Source organism: Armigeres subalbatus, chromosome 1 (genome assembly GCF_024139115.2).
Source record: "Armigeres subalbatus isolate Guangzhou_Male chromosome 1, GZ_Asu_2, whole genome shotgun sequence".
Classification (NCBI taxonomy): Eukaryota; Metazoa; Arthropoda; class Insecta; order Diptera; family Culicidae; genus Armigeres; species Armigeres subalbatus.
Genome location: NC_085139.1, coordinates 159,655,984 through 159,676,712, shown reverse-complemented (window position 1 = coordinate 159,676,712; position 20,729 = coordinate 159,655,984). Strand labels below are relative to the sequence as shown.

General features: G+C 36.9%; 1 protein-coding gene across 1 annotated transcript in view; it reads right to left on the bottom strand.

Moving 5' to 3' along the window:
* Window positions 1-16,612: 16,612 nt before the first annotated feature.
* The window catches only part of LOC134207910 (uncharacterized), a 71,651-nt gene continuing 67,534 nt past the window's right edge, over window positions 16,613-20,729 (bottom strand). The window contains exon 3 of the mRNA XM_062683969.1: window positions 16,613-18,860. Within this exon, the coding sequence (XP_062539953.1) occupies window positions 16,947-18,860 (1,914 nt within the window). The 3' untranslated portion in view covers window positions 16,613-16,946. The remainder of the gene's footprint in view (window positions 18,861-20,729) is intronic.

The window sequence follows — 20,729 nt, the reverse complement described above, 5'->3', positions numbered from 1 at the left end:
TCCAGTATGTCCCCCTAATGGTGCATCATGGAATTCATGCAATATTTTGTTGATTTCGTTGGTAGATGATATGTTTTTTATAAAATTATTACTAAAACAAAGCTTGCAGCTGACATCAGAAAATATATGAGAAACCATAAACTTTAATTGTAGCCAATTTATTTCGTCGCCGGCAGACAAAACAAATTTAAAATTAATAGTCCGGTTTCTAAAATTACACAAATTATCTTTCAGACGCATTAAATTTTTATACAATCTATATTTACAAACTTTATGTTGCTGTAAATCTTTACAAACAACAAAATGCATCTTGATTGACTTTGCATAACCATACTCAGAAATATTTTCTGATTCAAAGACAGCCTTGTCAAAATCATAATCCAATTTAGGGTCCAGTTGTGCTGATAAGATCGTCACCTTAATGCATTTTGAACCTTTTTCGGATTTGTCGTGCACATTTTATTTGGTGCTGGGTGTTTTAAGGTTTCAAAACCTTGAAGTCTTGCGCAATCATTGGATCCGTATGACTTTGCGCACTGTCTGCAATTTGTTTTGATTGCAGTCTTGTGATAATGTTGATTCTTTTGACCAGTTTTTTCTTTTGCGCGCGAATTTCTTGGTCGATTTCATCAACAATTGAGCTCGCACTTTCAATGTTGGTGAGCTCTATGCGACTAAGCGCATCTGCCACGACGTTTTGTTTGCCTGGCTTATATACGACTTTAAAGTCGTACTCCTCTAATAATAGTCTCCATCTCATCAAACGATCAGAGGAATTCGTCAAGTTGAACAAATATACTAGAGGTTTGTGGTCCGAATGTACTAGAAACTCGCGACCGTAAATATATGGTTTAAAATGTTTGATGGCCCAAACTATGGCTAGTAACTCCCGTTCTACAGTAGAATAACGCCTTTCAGCAGCATTTAATATTCTACTAGCATATGCTATGGGTAGATTTTTATCCTCGTTCGATAATACTGCTCCAATAGCAACGTTGCTAGCATCCGTAGTGATAACAAATTTCTTTGAAAAATCTGGATACTGTAAAATTAGATGACATCAACAACGACTTCAACTCGTCGAAGGATTGTTGACATTTTACCGGCCATTCGAATTTTTGACCTTTTTAAGAAGCCTGTTTATGGGTTCGGCTAATTGGACAAGTTGGAAATAAATTTCCTGTAATAACTCAATAAACCCAAAAGATTTTACATCTTTGTGATTTTCGGAACTGGAAATTCTTTCACAGCTCGAATTTTTTCGTCGTCGGGTTTAATACCTTCAGAAGTTATTTTGTGTCCTAAGAAGACTATTTCTTTGCACAGAAAGTTGCATTTAGAGGGTTGTAATTTCAGACCATGCAGTCGAAGGCGTGCTAATATTTCAACTAGTTTTGAATTATGTGACTCCAGATTTTCACCATATACTACAATATCATCCATGTAAATGAAACATTTATACCCTTGGAGTCCTAATAACACCGTGTTCATTAATCGTTGAAATGTTGCGGGTGCGTTTTTAGTCCAAATGGCATACGCAAAAATTCATAATGACCATATGGTGTCGAAAAGCTGTTTTTCCCTATCCTTGGGATCCATTTTAATTTGATGGAAACCACTTGCTAAATCCAATGTTGAAAAATATCTAGATCTTCCCAGTTGATCTAGTATGTCAGTTATAAGTGGCAAAGGATAAGCATCGCTTAAAGTAATGTCGTTAATTTTTCGGAAATCAACAACTACTCTCCATCTTTTATGACCATTGGAATCTGCTTTCTTGGGTACCACAATAAGTGGCGAGTTCCAGGGGGAAGCACTTTCTTGAATTATGTTTTCTTTCAGCATTTTATCAACATGCTCGGTAATTACATTTTTATGTATTGTGGGAACTCTGTATTGTCTGGAGAAAATTGGTTTATCTACAGACGTATTAATTCTGTGAGTTGCTACCTCAGTGTGTGATAACCTGTCACCATCAACATAAAACACATCATTATAGTGTTCTATAATATCGATAACAGATCTTTTTCTTCAAAATTCATATGGTCAAAATTAAGGTCCTTGAGGATTTCATTTATTCGGTTCTTTGGTTTGTCTTGGTCCATTGACATAATGGAAAATCTGATACTGAATCATAAATAACGTCGTTGAAATCAATTTCTACGGATTCATCATTGCCGTTGATCACTGGGATATGAACAAAATTATTGACTGGTCTGCAAATGCAGTTGCCAATATAAACATTGTTTTTTAATTGCTTCGAATGATAAATTATATCACTATCAGCAGGAACAAAAATTTTTGAATTATTTCGGTTCTGGGAGGAATTGTAATAACATTTGCTGCTCTAAGAGTAGCGATATTCGAAAACTTTTGAATATTTTTAATAACTTTCAAGTGTTTATTTTAAACGACAATTCACCGGAAAATTCACTAAAGAAATCACTACCTAGTAACCCGTCACATGGAATTGGAAATGAATCACGCACCAAGTATGTTTTATGCATGATTGAAAACAATCAAATTTTAAATTAAGTTGCACGGATCCAACTGTAGAATTTCTTTCCCTTGTAACTCCATGAAGCGAGATTACATCATTTGGGTTAGCTTTAACGTCAAAATCCATTGCATTAATTTTAACAAGAGATACTTCTGCACCTGGATCCAAAAGAAATTTCAACGGACGCCTTTTGTATTCGTTGACTTTAATAGACACTATTGGCCTATTTGTCAACCATTGCGTTTCAAAAGGTATTACCGCAAATTTAAAGCTTTCACCAATTCGTTGATCAGCATATCCGGAGGAATTTTCTCCGAAGGAGTGTCGTTTTTTGACTGCAATATGTTGACCTGCTGAGGCTGTTTTTTACGGCACTTGGATTCCACGTGTCCTTGCTTACCGCAGAAATTACATTTCAAATTAGGTTTTTGCCCAGAAGAACCAGCTTTACTTGTAAAATTTGATTTCTTTTCGGGATACTGATTGTCATTCTTTAATTTACTGTTATTATTGCCACAAGATAAAGATTTTTGAGGATCAATAACTTTTTTAATTGTATTATTTTCTGCAATATTTTAGAAAAACTATCAGTTGCGTTATTTGAATTGTATGTTCGAAACACAACTTCTATATCTTTTGCATATTTAGATGCAGAAGGAAAATCAGGTGCATTATGGGATAATACAACTTGTCTTAAATTTGTATCCCTTATTCCTTTCACCCAATAGTCCAATAACAATTTTTGATAAATAAGTTTAACGGGTTTATCATCCCGTGAGTCTACTGGCGCTTTCTTCAAAAAGGTTTCGCTTAACAACATTAAACGATCATAAATATCGGATGCTCTATCAGCATACGACTTTATATCTTCAGAATGATATTGCGAAAGCAATACCAATTTGTTCATCATAGCACTTAATGGTGTATCATCACAAAATTTGTTTAGCAAACGATCTTTCAACTCATTGTACTTTGTACAATCCTTGCAAGCTAACCAAACATTATTTGATATTTTCCTGCGAATTATAGCCATGAGGCTTGCTTCGCAGTCTTCTTCACCAAATTCTTCATAAATGGCATCGCATTGATTGATGAATACTTCAATATTGCTTTTCCCTTTTAATTCGGGAATAACGCTAAACGCAAAATTGCGATCAAACGACATTTCAAAACTTTTATATTTTGAATCGTTTAAAGAAGAGGCGGAATCGTTCTCCTGAATTAACAATTCCTGCTCTACAACTTGTCTCTGTATATCTCTAGATCTCAAAGACAAGTTGTTAGACATGTACAAATTAGTCCTCTAAAGAAAACTGTTTAAAAAAAAAAAAAAAACGGAAATAGCTTCTATCCTAGCGAACCCTAGTATATAACTAATCTTAGAAAAAAAAAATTTTCCCTACTCTTATAAAACATCAGAAAAGAAAAAAAAATGTTATCTAACCTGCTGTTCGTTAAATCAACGTTGTCCAAGGTTGTCTCGAACTGGGGTGGCTTCGCTGTTTCTCTTCTCAGGGTGACTATGTTGTTCCTCTGCAGGGCTTCGATGGTTTGCTGTCCTCAGCACTTTCAACGTAATCTCCTTGGCTTTTTTTCACTTGCCTTCAACTTGGCCACTGGTTCCAAAACTTGGTCACTTGTTTTAACTTAGCTCGGTGTCTGGTACGTTGACGTTGTTTTTTGATTCCAATATGGGCTGGAGAATTCTATTCCGCATTCAGCTGCTACACCAACGGTTGGTTGCCATTCGATCGTATACAGATGTTGACATATGCCTGGGTGTGGCTGAACTGATGAAAGCTGCGCGCCTTGGATTCAACACCAGCATTGACAGATTTTCAAGGTGCTTAACTATCTTTTCCAAGATATCAGCCTTCTCCAACTTAAATGATAAGCTGCGTCTTTTTCCACAGTAGTCGCTGAGACGTTTAATCACTTCACGTTTTCGACTTCTGTCAAGACCTGTTACTATTCATGCAGCCACGTCAAAAATAACACACTATTTTCTAATGTTTCACTATTTTTTGCAAACTAAAAATAAAATTGCCTGTACCACTAAAGTACTTTTCCGCTGCCACCAATGTAGGAGTTTCTTTCAATTGACGAACTGCTCCTTTTGAATCGTTATTGTAGACTGGTTTATTTTCTAAAATCTAACTTATCATTACCCTACTTGGGTTGCTCATACACACGCATAAGCAACCCTCCTACATAGAAGGCACTTCAGATTACATAAAAGGAACAGACATATGTAATATGTCTGTATGTGCTATCCTGCGTGAGCTGCAGTTCTCACGCATTCTTCTATGGTTTGGCTTTCGCGTTTACGTTCCCACGCATCGTTTATATGTCCTTTTATTTAATGTTCTAATCGGGTTCTCTCCTGGAAGGATAGAACCGATAAGTGCGGGCATGTAGGATGCAATAAAAGTGAATTTATGACATTGTTTGTATGAAGCGTGGGAATGGAAGGGAGCTCGCCACAGCTGTTTATAAAGTTTTTTTTCTGTTAGGACTAGTAAAGTTATCACTAACACGCGAATTTCCCCGGTTCGTTTATGCATTAACGAAACCGGACCGTCTTTCTTCACCACTCCGGACCAAACTTGTCAATAGAAGAGAGCGATTTCCATCCCGTCATCTGCTTTTATCTTCTTTCTTCTAATTCTCGAAACTTCTAGCAAGCATTCTTTATGTCCAAAAAATGATGGCCGATGAGTTCTTCAACATCGATGAATTACTTACACACTAAACAAAACAATAACATTTTTAAATAGGTGTCATGCAAAATATTTAATTTAAGATTGAATTCCGATTGACGGCTACATGCTAAGCCTTAACAATCCTAACCTGACACTAGTTTCTTTTTAATAAATTTTGTTTTATATGTGAATAAAGCATATCAATAAATAGATTAATAATAAATAATGGATAAGTAAATAAATGATCTATCTCAATAAATATGAAATAAATAAATAATGAATGCATCTGAATAAATAGTGAAATAAATAGATAAATAAATTTGTAAATAAATAAGTGAATAAATAAAGCATCTGAATAAATGAAGAAAATCTGCAATCGGAATACATAACAAAAATGAATAAATAATAAATAAAGACACCTTAAGCTACTAAGCGAAAAATAAACATCGTAATCTAACACAAAAATGTGGAAACTGACGATTATTATACACTTAGACATTTAAATTAGAAATATAAACATACAATTTGAATAAAAAAATAACAATAACAACATTGTTACCAAAAATGGTTGGTAACACTTTAGAGCGATTAACTGCTACTTCGAATGGTCCAAAATAATCTACTCCGGTGTGCGTGAATGGATATATGAATGGACTTGTTCTGCACGCTGGAAGGGGTGCCATCTCTGGATATATTGGCCTTACGCGCTTATTCATACAGTATTGACATCTTGCCTTTACATACTGAAAGGCTGCGTTTAGTCCGACGATATGGTACTTTTGCTGAAGTGCAGCTAGAACGGATCTGTCTGCTTGATGCTGAAACATGCGATGATACCAGTTTATGATTAAATGACATCACCCATTTGCCTTTTTGGTAGTATTACAGGATTTCTTGCTTCTTTAGGAAGAGTTTCAATATATTCCAGCCTGCTACGAAAGCGCATTACTCCGTGCTCATCAAGTTGCGGCATCAATTTTTTATTTCTCTTCATCTTCATTCTCTCTTCATCTGGGTATGCGTCTTTCTGAGCTTTTCTATATAATATATTCTCGGCCTTTATCCGATCATCCATATTTAAAGCTTTGTTAAAGCTCTTCCTCTGACATCCAAACTGGAAGATCTTTAACATTATACAGATCCGGAACAGTAGCTTCCACCAACATGAAAATCTTTCCTCCTGAGTTACGTTGTCTTGATGATCGAGTAATCCTACGAATTTTGCCTCTTCGGTAGTCTCCTTCGTTTCTTCCTTCGGCCACGCGTACGTTGATAATCTTAAAAATTCCGGTCCTGTTGCCCAAATGGAATTCTTAACAACCTTCTTAGTCCCTTCGCCGACTGGGTGCTTGTCCGTCGGAACCCATCTCCATTGATCCATCGTCGTTGTATCCAGTATTTCTCCTACTCTATGGGCAACGAACTGTTTATACTTCCGATGATCTGAATTCATCCAAGAAAGTACTGTCCTAGAGTCCGTCCAGAACGTGGATTGTGTGATGTTTAAACGCGTCTCCTTTATTATTGAGTCCGTTAGTCTTACACCAAGCAATGCAGCTTGAAGCTCTAATCGTGGTATAGATAACGCCCTAATGGGGGCTACTCTTGATTTGGCTGCTAGCAGTGTGACATTAGTATTGCCTCCGCGTATGGTTAGGCAATATACTACAGCAGCGAACGCCTTTTTGGAGGCGTCTACAAATGTGTGTAGCTCCGTTTGGTTTATATTGTCATTGCTAGATATCCATCTCGGAATTCTAACCATACTGGTTGTTTGAACCAATTCCAGCCAACGTTTCCACAGCTCGAAGGTTATATCGGAAATGGGGTTGTCCCACTATGACGTTTCCTTGTGTATTTCCTATAGTAGAATTGTCCATGAATCGAGACATTAGATATCAGGCCCAATGGATCAAATACGTTCATCACGAATGATAATACTTCGCGTTTCGTTGGCTTCCGAATTCTACACGACACTTCTTCTGGTAGACGCTTTAGATCCACCTTGAATCCTATACTATCCTATATTGCCGTGTCGTCTCCTTTTCCTTAGAGTTGTTTTATCATATCCTGGTCTTTTCTATCTTCTGGTATGGTTTTCATTAACTCTGGGCTGTTCGAACAGATGTTTGTAATAAAAAAAACTGCCACTGCCACTTAAGCAAATGATGGCGAACACGTGGATCCGGATGTCATTACCTCCATGACATATATAACAGCGCATTTGTCTTGATTGCAGTCACGCCACAGGAATCTTTGCGCTTTTTGATCTTCTTTTCTTATCTTTATTTGATGGAACATTTCCTTAATGTCGCAAACCACATATCTTCCTAAAACGAACTAGTATTCCAAACAGCGACGTTGTGCCTAGTCTCGATAATAAGGCCGAGTTGAAGGATTCTCCTTTAATTTTTGCGGCCGCATCAAATACCAGTCTTGGTTTCGGTGGGTTCTTATTTTGATTGGTTATAATGAAGTGTGGTAAGTAAAAAACCTTGTCCACGTCTTTCATTAATTCCGCCGCAGTGAGCTTCTTAGCGTAACCCGTCTTTACGTAGTCCGACATTGTACATTGACGGTATTGCACCACGTACGATTATATGTTGACTGGGAAGCGACCGTGTGCCGCTCAAAGCGCACAAGCCCAACACAAGTGCCAACCGGCACATCAGGATTAATACCAGTGAGATCCTGATTACGGAATACTGGTCACGGCAAGCGACACATACACGCGAGCGCGAAAATAATGCAAAATAAACGTAAATTAACAAAATATGTCTGGCTTAACATTCTTACTTAACGTCAAATAAACAGAAGAAACAATGCCGCGGGCGCCAAATCCGAAATTTAAATGAACAATCCCTCACTTTGAGCGATTGATTGTTTATTCTCGCGAAGGATGAACAATTGGATATAAGGTCTGTATCTACAATAATTCGGACACCTCAAAACATACAAAAGACATAAATTTCGCATTTTATTTCAGTTATACTTGTTTATTTCAGATTCTTGGGATATGATTTAGCAATTCACGAAGACATAATATAGTTATTCGGTATTCATATAAAAATCTCGAGCTTTGCGCTTAACTCCATCCATAAGGGTTTGTACAGACTCCTCAGATATCGTGGTAGCCGTCTTTGTCCAAATTTGTTGGAAGTGTTTGATATCTTTGATTCCGCTTCAAAAACAAGGTTTTCCGCTTCATCAGAGCCCAATATCTCTCGAGAGGCCGTAATTCTGGACAATTTGGCGGATTTGCGGTTTTTGGTACAATGTTGACGTGATTTGTCTCGTACCATTCCATCACAGTATTGGCATAATGGCATGATGCCAAATCGGGCCAAAACAAAGGGCTTTCCTTGTGGCTTTTGATGAAGGGTAGCAATCGCTTCTGCAGGCACTCTTTTTGATAAATCTCCTTGTTGATTGTGCCTACTGTGATGAAAGATTTACTCTTTTTACCACACATGCAAATTGCTTACCACACAAGGTATTTTTTGGGAAATTTCGATGCCTTCTTCGTCCTAAAATGCTCAGCTGTAGCATTTCTGGCCATAGCAGAATAGAAAGCCAGCCCTGGCAGCTGCTTGAAATCCTCAAGAACATAAGTTTCGTCATCCATAACAACGCATGCAAACTTCGTCAAGTATTCGCAGTACAATCGTCGAGCCCGTGATTTTGCTGACAAGTTCTGTTTGTCGTTGCGATTTGGAACTGTCTTTACTTTATATGACTTCAGCCCCAAACGCTGTTTTGATTTTTGGACAAAACCAGGCGACATCCCTATTTTGTGAGCCACTGTTCAAATAGAGAGATTTGGGTTTTATTTCAACATTCTCTTCACCTTCCGGTCCATGACAGGATCAGCACGTCCAACGTTTTTATCACTTCTCGGTTTTCTCTCAACTGTCAAACGTTCCGAAAATGATTTGAGCACATCGTGAACAGTGGATTTAGCCAAATTTAATTTATTTGCAAGTTTCCGTATTGACAAATCAGGATTTGCCTTACGCCCGTACAAAATCCGCTCGCGCACGTGTTTTTCATTCGTCGCCATCTTGAACACTAAAGCTGAAATGTAAACACCAATCATTGTCTTTTTCATCATAGACTCACAGCTATACCACAGTGAAATTTTTCACTCCTACGTGCAATATTTCAAAAGTTACAGTGATTTAAAGGTGTCCGGATTTATGCAGATACAGACCTTATTAAGGAATTGCTAATACTGTAGTGTAGAAGTTGCATAGGTCACATCACTTTCCATGGTGAATCCCGATCTATGTTAATGATTACCCCACCCAGCTAACACAACTTCCTTCCCGTGGTCATTGTGGAGATGCAGAGGTATTCTCGGTCTCTAGTAGCAACAATACCCGAGTAGACGAAAATAGCTCAATAATATCAAATGTTGATAAGATAGCAAAATGAGATATGGACATGATTGATATAAGAGATAAAAGATCAGACGATAATATCAAAATTTTGCACTAAAATATCTTTAGAAGATCAAGTTATGCTATTTGTAATAAGTGATCAATATCATGTGCCATTAGTTTGTTCTTATCCATAGCATATCTTGATATTTAAATGATATTTCGGTGCAAATTTTTGATATTGTTGCCTGTTCTTTTATCTCTTATATCAATCAAATCCATATCATGTTTTGTTATTCTGTTCATGGCTTCTGCCCGGGTAACCACACACTAACATTCCCTCCCTTTCCCAACTGACTGTAAGGACTTGGCCGGCGCCGTTATTGATCAACATTTGCGAGCTGCTGAAACGTGCACTTCGAGAATAGATGGTAAATCCCAACCACTATTCACTTGGATCGTAGTGCAATTTGCACCAGTTCTGATCAATCACGGAGTAGCAACCATTGATATGTACAGTCAGTCTAAGCTAAGCTAAGCTAAGCTAAGCTGAACAAAATCCAGTTTAAGTCAGTTTCAAACCGAGGGAAAATTTGGTCGGATTAAAGGCAATATTTATTATCCGCACATACTTTAAGGGTAGTTTACACATCAGGAGTTTGTCTCAAATTTCGCTCCCATGTGTATGGACGAGTTTTCTTTAGGATTCCGTTATGAAAAATTAGAAATTCGACCTGATTTAAAACACCTGAAAATCAGCCGGAAATCTCCGAGAGTCTGAACTGGAAACCGGAATATTGCTCAGGATGTTTTTTTATCTTTCGCGATGAAATTGCATGAGTCCCGTTTTTTTGGAGCACATGGGCACAAATCAATGGACAAGATTTCCGAGGTGTGAGGCTACTTTTAGCGTCATTTAAATCAATTTCGATGAAAAAGGACTGTGAATGGATAAGATTCGACATTTATTCTCATGTGCCAATCATATTCATGGAAATAATTAAAATTACATTTTATCAATGTTCTTTCCTTGTTGAGATTCTTATTATTCTTATCCTAAGATTTGTTCCTACTTGTATTCATGAGAAAGGGATTTGGCACGGAAAATCAATAATCTCGCCCTATTGCTCTTTTCGCATTTGTCTTTTGGCATTTTGGAAATTGGAAAAGCTCTTGATATTGGCCAATTATAAAATTCCTAATGCATGTCTAAGAGTAAATTAAAATAAAATTTCAAATGTTGAGAGTTGCATAATTTTCTTTGCCTTCGTGTTTTTGTCCGCGTTCCTCTGAAGAGTGAAATCTAGCTTAACTTTTCAAAAGGACCTAAGTAACATTTTTTCATGATTTAATTTGAATAGCGCAATCAACAGAAAAACATGAAAGCTTTTGATTGCAGTAATCAAAATAATTCATGAAAAAAAATTTACTTAGGACCTTTTGAAAAGTTAAGCGAGAAATATTTGTAGTTTAGTATTTTTCCACAACTAACCTTATACACTATAAGGTTATGGTGGTGAATGATTTACTCTAAAATAGTTCTAATTTCTTACAAGGAAAATGAAAATTAAGCCCATAAATTTTGAAATTTCCAAAGCTCTTGGATTTTATTCAAGGTTTTTATGACACGGGGACACGGCAGATATATCCGTCCATCGTCGTAGGAGCTAAACTAATGTGACGCTGCATTTTTCAACTTCGTTTTACAGATTTATTACAATTCATACAGCCTTACAAACATTTTCCTTTTTTTTTTGGCTAAAATCTATGCGAAATGCATTTTTGGAGGATCCATTTCCAAGCCTGCGACACAATCCATATAGGCGTCCCGCGTTTCGCAGGACGCTTACTGGTCACATTAGGCTAAACCAACAAAAGCAACGTTTATCTCCTAGAACTCAACTATGAAGAACGTTTCTCTTGAGCTTACGGTTTATTTTTATTTTGTTTTCGATACTATGACGAAAAGATGAAAATACCTGTCTTAACCCTGTCCCGTTTTGCAAGCGCGTTTGTCCCGTTTTATCACCGAAATGATCTGGTCAGCCTAAATATGGTAGTACCTTGTAATAATAATGGATGTCCTAACAAACCTTGCTATATTCTGCCCGTATTCTTTTCTGCTTTGAGAACGTATAAGTCTGTCGTCATCTAGTACGGACGACGATTTGCCAGGAGGCCTAAAGGTCGTAATAATCTTATTGTTTTTCAGATCTTTTATTTTATCAAGATATTCATCGTTCTCTGCCTTTCTATAAATGATGTTTTCGGTCTCTAGGCGATCACCAAGTGTGAACGCTATAGAAAAAATTGATCTCTTTAAACCGAACTGTATAATTTTGAATATCATACTTATGTGGAAGAATAGCTTCCACCAATTCCAGAATCTGTTGTCACCGGTATACTCTAGATGCTCGATAGTTTTCTCTCGTTCTTTATGCTTTTTCATATTCAATGGAATCGGAATGTCCCATTCGGACGTATCGTCGTGCTTCTCCTCTATTGGCATCGACGATTCGCTTACCTGTTTTATGCCAATATTTTGTAATGACAATTGGTCGTCCACAATCTTCCGTACGGGAACTTCCTCGTAAACTATCATGGAGTGGTGTTTCTCATTGTCACCAGATAGTTTCCCATAAACCGTCCACCCGAGTATCGTCCTCATTGCAGCGGGTTCTCCTGAACTGCCCCAGCGGTGCTCAAAACCAAATTGCTGACGGCCTTCAGCTTCTAGATGTTTCCTCCAAACTGCCGCAAGTAATAAAGTATTCCAGTTGGCTTACACTTCTTTTCACTTCACTAATACTGTCTAAGAAGAGAAAATTGTCTGTTCCCAAGCACTATAGCACTATTGACCGTTTGCTCACGGTTTCTTCGGGTATGTGCTGTGAACGTATTTTGTAATTTTTTGAGTTACAACTCTCTCTTTGGGTGTGTTCGGCCAAAGAACCACTTCAATTTCCTTCGTTTCACACACTTTATTCTTGGGGAGTTGTGCTTTCCTCCACCTCTGGAAACTTCTTCCCTGCCTAGCTCGTTGTACTTGAACTTCTAGTTCGTTGAAGTAATCGACAAGCTCGTCAATTTCTCTTTCAAGATTTGACATTATCACTTAGAGCTTGCGATTCTATTCACACACTATTTCTTCAGTAACACGTAGGGGTCCCTGCGATTCTTGTCACTTAGTTCGACCGTTAACCGTTCTTTAGGCGACGGTTACGCCCTGCGAGTACGATCGCGTGAAGTTACGACGACCCGAACGCGGTTTTTGTAACTTCCAACACTGGAGCCACCATGTTAATTTGGGGTCCAAATCCGCGTAGCTGCGCGAAGTTCAGATCGCGGTTCGGACGGCCAAATCACAAACGTAAGCTTACGGGTGGTGTGCTGTCGACTTTCAGACGGTCAGGCTGTACAGTCCAGTACCTGACAGTGGAAAGTCTAAGCAGCGCCCTTCGCTTCTTCTAACAGAGTCTTGTTCCGAGTTGACGGCTAAAGACGCTGTTTGCTTATTAAGGGGGAGTCAAGCTCCACACTTGAGCGGAATTCCAGACGGCCAGGCTGTACAGTCCAGTACCGGGCGGTGGGAATTCCAACTTCTGTTGTAACTTTTGGCTTCGTCGAGATCTGACACTAGCTTTCTGATTCCAGACTGGCAGGCTGTGCAGTCCAGTACCTGATAGTGGGAATCACAAACTATTTCAGGATCTTCAAGCTAAGTCACGCACTTAGTCAAATTTCCAGACGACCAGGCTGTACAGTCCAGTACCTGGTGGTGGGAAATTGACGTTTGAGATGACTTGGCTCTTACGAGAACTCAACACTGAGGATTCAATGAATTCTAACGTTGGGAACCATTCCTGATTAATTAATAGTGCAAATTCGGTTTCGGAATTGCAATCTGTCGCTAATCATAGTAATTTATAATTGATTACACTATGAGCGTACGCTCCTGATGGTCGCGTTTTTAACAACCTCCATGACATATATTTCAGCGCGTCTGTCTTGATTGCCGTCATGCCACATAAATCTTTGCGCATTTTGATCCTCTTTTCTTATTTTCATTTGATGGAACATTTCTTTAATGTCCCCGCAGACTGCGTATTTTCCTTCCCGGAAACGGATTAGTATTCCAAACAGCGACGTTGTGCTGTCTGGTCCTGATAATAAGGCTGAGTTAAAGGACTCACCCTTAATTTTTGCAGCTGCATCAAAAACCAATCTTGGTTTCGGTGGGTTCTTGTTTTGATTAATTATAATGAAGTGTGGTAGGTAAAATATCTTGTCCACGTCTTTCATGAATTCCGCCGCAGTGAGCTTCCTGGCGTAACCTCTTTAACATAGTCTGACATTGTTTCAATAGCCCATTTCTCCAGTTCGACATTCGTCTTTAATTTATTCTCTAGACTCCTTAGTCTTTTCATGGCCATCTCGAAACTGTCTGGAAATTTATGGTTGTCATATTGCCACAATAATCCGACTTCGTATCTGCCTCCCTTATACCTTAGCGTGTTGTCTAGGATTGCAAAGGCTCGTTTCTCTTCCGATGATTGAGGTAACTCCTTTACAGGTTTAACTCCAAAATCCTCGATTGAAAAATAGTCGTCCATTAACTTCCTCAACCCTTCTGTGTCGTTTTGAAGCACCATAGTGTGCTCAGTTGGTGAGTTCGCAGATAGTTTTCCATAGATCAGCCAACCTAACTTGGTCCTCATTGCGATTGGTTCACCGGGTCGTCCCCAACGATGTTCGTGTCCTATAAGAAAGTAACCATGATTAATACCAAGAAGAATAGTTGGTCTTATTGCTCCGAAATCTTTTATAGGAAGTCCACTCAAATGGGAGTATTGCCTTTGCAATTTATAATAATTCATGCTTTGTAAAGGAAGTTTCAGATTATTTATGGTTCGGATATCCTTTAGGGTGTAGATCTTTTTTGATGTTCCCCTTATTTTCAATTGCCTGAATGTTATATGGGAGCTTTTTAACTAGCTCATCTACCAGCCTATGATCTAAGAGATATTCTTCTTGCCCGATCGTCTTTATTTTATTTACAAGGTTCTCGAGTGCATCCGCCATTTCAATTACAACCGTCTTGGATTCCTTCCTAATCTTGGTTACGCCCGCTAGTAACTCCTTATATATTAACTCTGGCCTACGTTATTAGAGTCCATCATCAAGTCCATCAAGTTGCCTTCTGTTGTTCATGAAGTATCTGTTTAAGGAAGGCTTCTGTCGGGTTGCTGGAGACTACTGCAGCAACCGACTTCAATTTTGTTATCTCTGTTTTTATGCGTCCGCATTTAACGCACAGAAATATTTCCTCAGGTTTTGGTTTCGATTTAAGCTTAGTGCATGACGAATGGAACCACCTGTCACACTCTAAGCATTGAGGATCATGCCACATGCGGCAATTGCTCGATTTGTTATTTACAAAGTATTTGGACATTTTGAATTAATCTAAAGTTTTTTTTTCCATAATATCGAACCTGAGTCTTGACCGAACCTAAAGGCTTATCTACTCTCAAGGTTTTTTAGGATAAGTTTTATCCACAAATTTTGTGAGACTATGCTCGACAACCTTCTGGCGTGGTGTGTTTTCCCACAGGGTCAAACTAAATTGTTTTGTCTCTGGAATTCTACCTTTAGGAAGGGGCTGCTGTCTCCAAGTTTTATAACGATTCCCCTGTTTCAATTGCTCCGTCTTGAGATCTACTTCTCTAAAGTATTCAACTAACTCGTCGATCTCTCTGCTCAAATCTGACATAACTTGACCAGAGAGCTAACCTAGAACTAGATTTAGTTCTTTAATAGGCCTATGAAGGCTCTCTGCACTTCCTCGCGAAAACGTGCTATTCTCCTCGGAGAATTTCTGAGATTTTCTAATCACTATTGCCTACAAGTTTCCTCTACATCCAACAGGACTGTAGCTTTTCGGAATTCCCTTGCTAGCTAATTTCCTCTAAAGGCACTTTGCACTTCCTTGCGGAAAGGTGCTATTCTCCTCAAAGAATCCTTGTGATTTATTAATCATACTATTGCCTACAAGGGCTCCTCTACATCCAACAGGACTGTAGCTTTCCGGAATTCCCTTGCTAGCTAATTGCCTCTAAGGGCACTTTGCACTTCCTCGCGGAAACGTGCTATTCTCCTCAGAGAATCCCTGTGATTTTTGTGACAGTCAGTTGCCAATATGGCGTAAATAAGGGGTTGTTACTTACCAACCTTCGTTGAGACCTTACCTTGGTCTTTTGGATACCTTTATTACTTTATCACTGCACGTGGGCTCTTCTTCTGATTCTGAATTTGTGCTAAGCAAGCACTTGCAGCCTTTCTTAAGTCCGCAATTCTGAACAAACTGTCACTTGCACTATAGTCCGCGGTTTAAAGTATACTTGACTTAACTTTTAATCGAAATATACTGACATGAGTCGATCTTCGAGATTTAAGAATCTCCTCTCTGGAAGGTCACTATATACAATTTTGGGCTCCTCTCTAAGTCCAAATTTCAACTCGCTCGCTTGTGAAGGATAAGCTTGCGAGTTTGTTATGGTGGTGGACTGGTTGGAACTCAATCTAAACCCTTGCATCGCGCTCAGACCAATCAAAGTAGTTTCCTATTACGTGGCGTGGCCGTCGCGTTGATTGAAAGATGAATTTTGGATCTGTTGTGGCGTGGCCGTTGACTAAAAGATACTTTTTGGATCTGTCTCTGGAGTTAACACTCCGCTTTATTTATATATGCTTAGATCTATACCTTTCTCTACTATCAAACGTGTTTTCCATACGCAGATGGATATCTATAAAACGAGCGGCTGCCCTTTGGACAAATTAACCTGAATTCCTATTCGGCGCATTCACATTTATTGTGATGCGTTTCTTTGTATCATAATAAAAGATGGAATTTGAAAGTGCATCGACGCGCATCGGTATCAATTATGTTGAAATACATCTTTTGTGTTTCCTGATGGGTTTGTCTGATATTACGACTAGCCTAGATTTACATTTGTTATCGTTGGCTCTTTTATTATGCACGCGCCTTATGTTAATTTACATATTTGTTTATTGAATATGTTGACATACATGTTTTGTGTTTCCGCATGAGTTTATCTACGCCTAGACTAGCTTTCCATTAGCATAGGTTTATGTTTATTACCAATGGTGCACGAACCTTATGTTAATGCATACGTAATATCATTGGCCACATTACTATCCCACTAAAAAAAAAAGTTTTTATTATATTTTTGGGATAATGGAAACTTTTTCTTGTCCTTTTGATACTGTTACCAACTTATTATTTTATTCTTAATTAATATTTAAATCATTAAAAAAAAAATGTTTGTCTTGTATATAGTTTATGTTTTAAAATGAAATTTGCCCTAACATTTGTTTCTTGGCTATAGGTAATCTTTTATTATTTAAGAACAAAACACCTTCATTTTCTTCTTCATTATTTGTTGAATAGATAATCCGTAAAGGTTCTGATTGTTGAAAAGGAGCCGATGGATGTGGTGGAGACCTTTGGCGACGTGATGTCATATTGTTGTTTCCTTTTGCAAATTTAGTTTTCAGAAATTTATATAACTTAATAATCAACCAAGATATAATTGAAATTGATATAAGTACGAGGAATATTTTCCAGAATGAAATTGAATGTTTTTCTAATTCAATATCCATTAATTGAATTTTTCCAGAATTCATAGCTTTTAGATTGTTAATTTCATCAAATAAAGATTTTTCATTAATGATAGGTATAACATTATGTTTGATAGTGTTCGGAATTTTCTCTTTTATTATTGAAGTTTCTTGTTGGATATGAGGAAAATCTATCTTTTGAATTTCAAATTCAAAGTCTGTTGATCCCTTTGTATAATAATGGAGATATATTGTATTGAAATAAATTAAGCATGGCTCTGTTATTCGTAATTTTCCAACTCCTGAAAGTTCTGTATGGGACAATTTTCCATTTTGCAATATATTTATGGTTGTTGAGTTCGGGACTGCATAAACCCACATGTTTTTATCAGCGGTTTGCAACCATAGCTGATGATTTAAAGTAAGAGGTTGATATATGCATGAATTTGAGGTTTTATTTAAAAACATTTCTGATAAACAGTCACCAGTTATATTACCGTTATGAAATTTATGAGTTGTTTGGCATAATTTAAAATCTTGCACAGACATGCATGAATCATATTCTGAATATTTCATTGTTGTAGACACACTATTGTTATGAGATTTTAAAATTACATCATTCTCTAATGGAACGATTAGAATTTTATTGTCTTTTATAATTGGTACTGTTGTGCCTTTATGAGCTTCAAAAAGAATATTACTTACAATTGGAGTAATTATGTTTACATTTATTTCACAATCATTAAGTATTGACGTAGTTTTACTCAATTTATAAAACATCATTATATTTTTAAGATTCGGTTGCACAGGGAATCTGTAACCACTTGGTAATTGTTTACTGGCTTTTTCCAATTCACTCAGGAAAAGAGTTGGAGTCACAAGTTCTGGAGTTAAATTTATGTCTCCTGTTTGCATCAGTTGTGTAATCAAATCTTTTCTTCTGATCACATGTGTCAAAATCAAATTCAGTTCACCAATTAGTGTGTTCAAATGATTTCTAGCCAAATATTTTGCACCTTCTTCACTTTTTTGTTTGTTGATGGAATCAATAGCTAGTGAGAAATTCAAGAGTTTGTCTTGTACATTATAAATTGTTTGATTGGTAAGTTCAAACATTGAATCGATTGCGATTGTTTGTTTATGTAATTGACCCATCAATTGTTGTTCGTTATTTTTAATTTTTATCAGGTCATTATCTACTCTTTTGGAGTCGTCGCTGTCCATTACTCCAGCGATTTCTTTAAATATATGACCAATAAAATTAATCTGCCGTTTGGTACGGGAGGAAGTAACTGTTTTACATTGAGCATCGATTATCTCTTTTATATCGTCTAGATTTTTTACTTCATAGTTTATTTCTGCCAATATTTGTAAACAATCAATCCCAAAATCTGTATCCAACTTGGAACATGACTCGTTAATATAATTAGAAAGAATTTCAACCACGCGAATTTCTTTTGTTAAAATATCGAGGTTTTGTGAAGAATGGAACATCCATTCACCTAACTGAAATTTTACATTTTTTAATTTTTCATACAATATTCCATGTGTGTATAATGGAGTGTTTTCTACCGGTCTTGAACTCTCAATGGGATGAAATCCCCAAATCAAGACTGCGCAGCATATTGCGATGTTCATTATCTGTAAAGACAAATGAAAACAATATCTTATTTTATTTTATTTTTAATGCATTTTCTTTCATATTAGTTAAACTCAAAGCGTTTATTTAAAATATTTATTCAATATTTGCTTCGGCTTCTTTTATAAGCCTCTTAAGACAATTTATGCACCTAATTAAATTTTCAGATTTAATTCTATGAGTTTGATCAGCACACATGCTGTCAACCTTCTCATAAATGCTAAGCAGTTTTTGCTTCTTCTCCTCTGAACCTTGAAAACAAAGTAAGGTTCCACGTGCAATATCTAGCATGATATGTGTATGTTGTCGGAGTTCCCGATTGAAATTTTCTTTTTCAAAAGTACTCATTGTTATCGAAATATTACAATTTAAACTTAAATTTATTTGTTTTCTTTTTTCTCTTCTTTTTTTACTTTAAATTTTCCTTCTAAAGGTTGCCACGTTATGGGTTCGTCACCTGGGAATTCTTCAACTCGTTGGAGAACTTCTTCCCAAGATTTAGGATCCTTATTTCCGTCTATTTTTTCAAAAGCGCCTTTACCTTTTCCCTCGCTAATTTCGTTTAAAAACTTAAAAAAATCATCCCAATCTCCTTTGTCCATCGAATAATGCCTGAAAAGATAAATATGTTGGAAGAAAAACTGTCAGATAACGTTTTCAAAATGTTATCTTAACAAAATTAAATTACAAGAATCATTCATTGTATCGTTTTAAACGATCGTTATGAACTACAATTTTCCTATTACTACCCTTCAATAAAATGGTACAAGTTTGAGGAGAGTTTATGGCTATCACTTCATGCGGACCATTATATAATCCTTGAAGTTTTCTACCTACTCCTGTGGAAATGTTTTCTAAAAGGACTTTGTCTCCCCATAAAGGTATCCATTCCTTTGTTTTTGTATCGTATTTGTCTTTTCTAATATGTGTAATATACGTTTATAATTTAGGGAGTTCTTTTCCAATGAACTACACTCGATGACTTTACATCCATGATTGATTTTATTTATCCATTTTGACTTAAGCTAAACTCTTGTGACCTGGAGGTATTTGAAGTCATTATATATTTTGTAGCCAATCAGTGATCAATACATAGAACGACAAGGAGAGAGACATGATTAAAAGAGAATGCACATTGCAGCGTTAGCACGCTCATGTGGCATGGGAACAGCGCCGGTTGGAAACAGGCGTAGAACATTGACTTGGTAAATTGATCCTTTCGTTGGAAATTTATTATGCAGTACATCGACCATTATGGCACGGTCGATGACTGACGAGGGTTGAACAATTCTGACCCGGAGTGGTGCAATGAAGAAATATGGGACATGTAGAATTTTTACTCAGCAGGACGCAACAATTGCGATCTGCTTTAGTCGAACGAGAATCGATGACATCTGTGATGCAGATGCCACACCATCCTCCTATAGGAAAAATGATTGAATTGCATGATGTCATTTTTATTATTGACTTCAAGTACCTCTCACAATTTAAAGAGCTGTGAATTACGAAATGTTGAAGAACACAATTTATTTGTTAATTTATTTATTTATTAATAGTTTATTCATCTAAGTTTACCCTTCCCGCTAGAGAAGAATGGTTTTATATATTGAAATCATTCGTTACAAAATTTTAACTATTTTTTTTTTATTTGGAACTTTTTAAACCTATATTATATTGATAATATGCATTTCTAAGTTTATCATTATATGCATTTAATTTTTAATAATTCTATTTTTATGAACTGTTTGTTCTGCTTGGTTTACAATATTTCTTATTTTCACATTAGGGTGGTTTATATCAATAATCTCGAATGGTCCAGAATATACTGGATCCAATTTTCGTCTATTCTGCTGCTTCAACCAAACATGGTC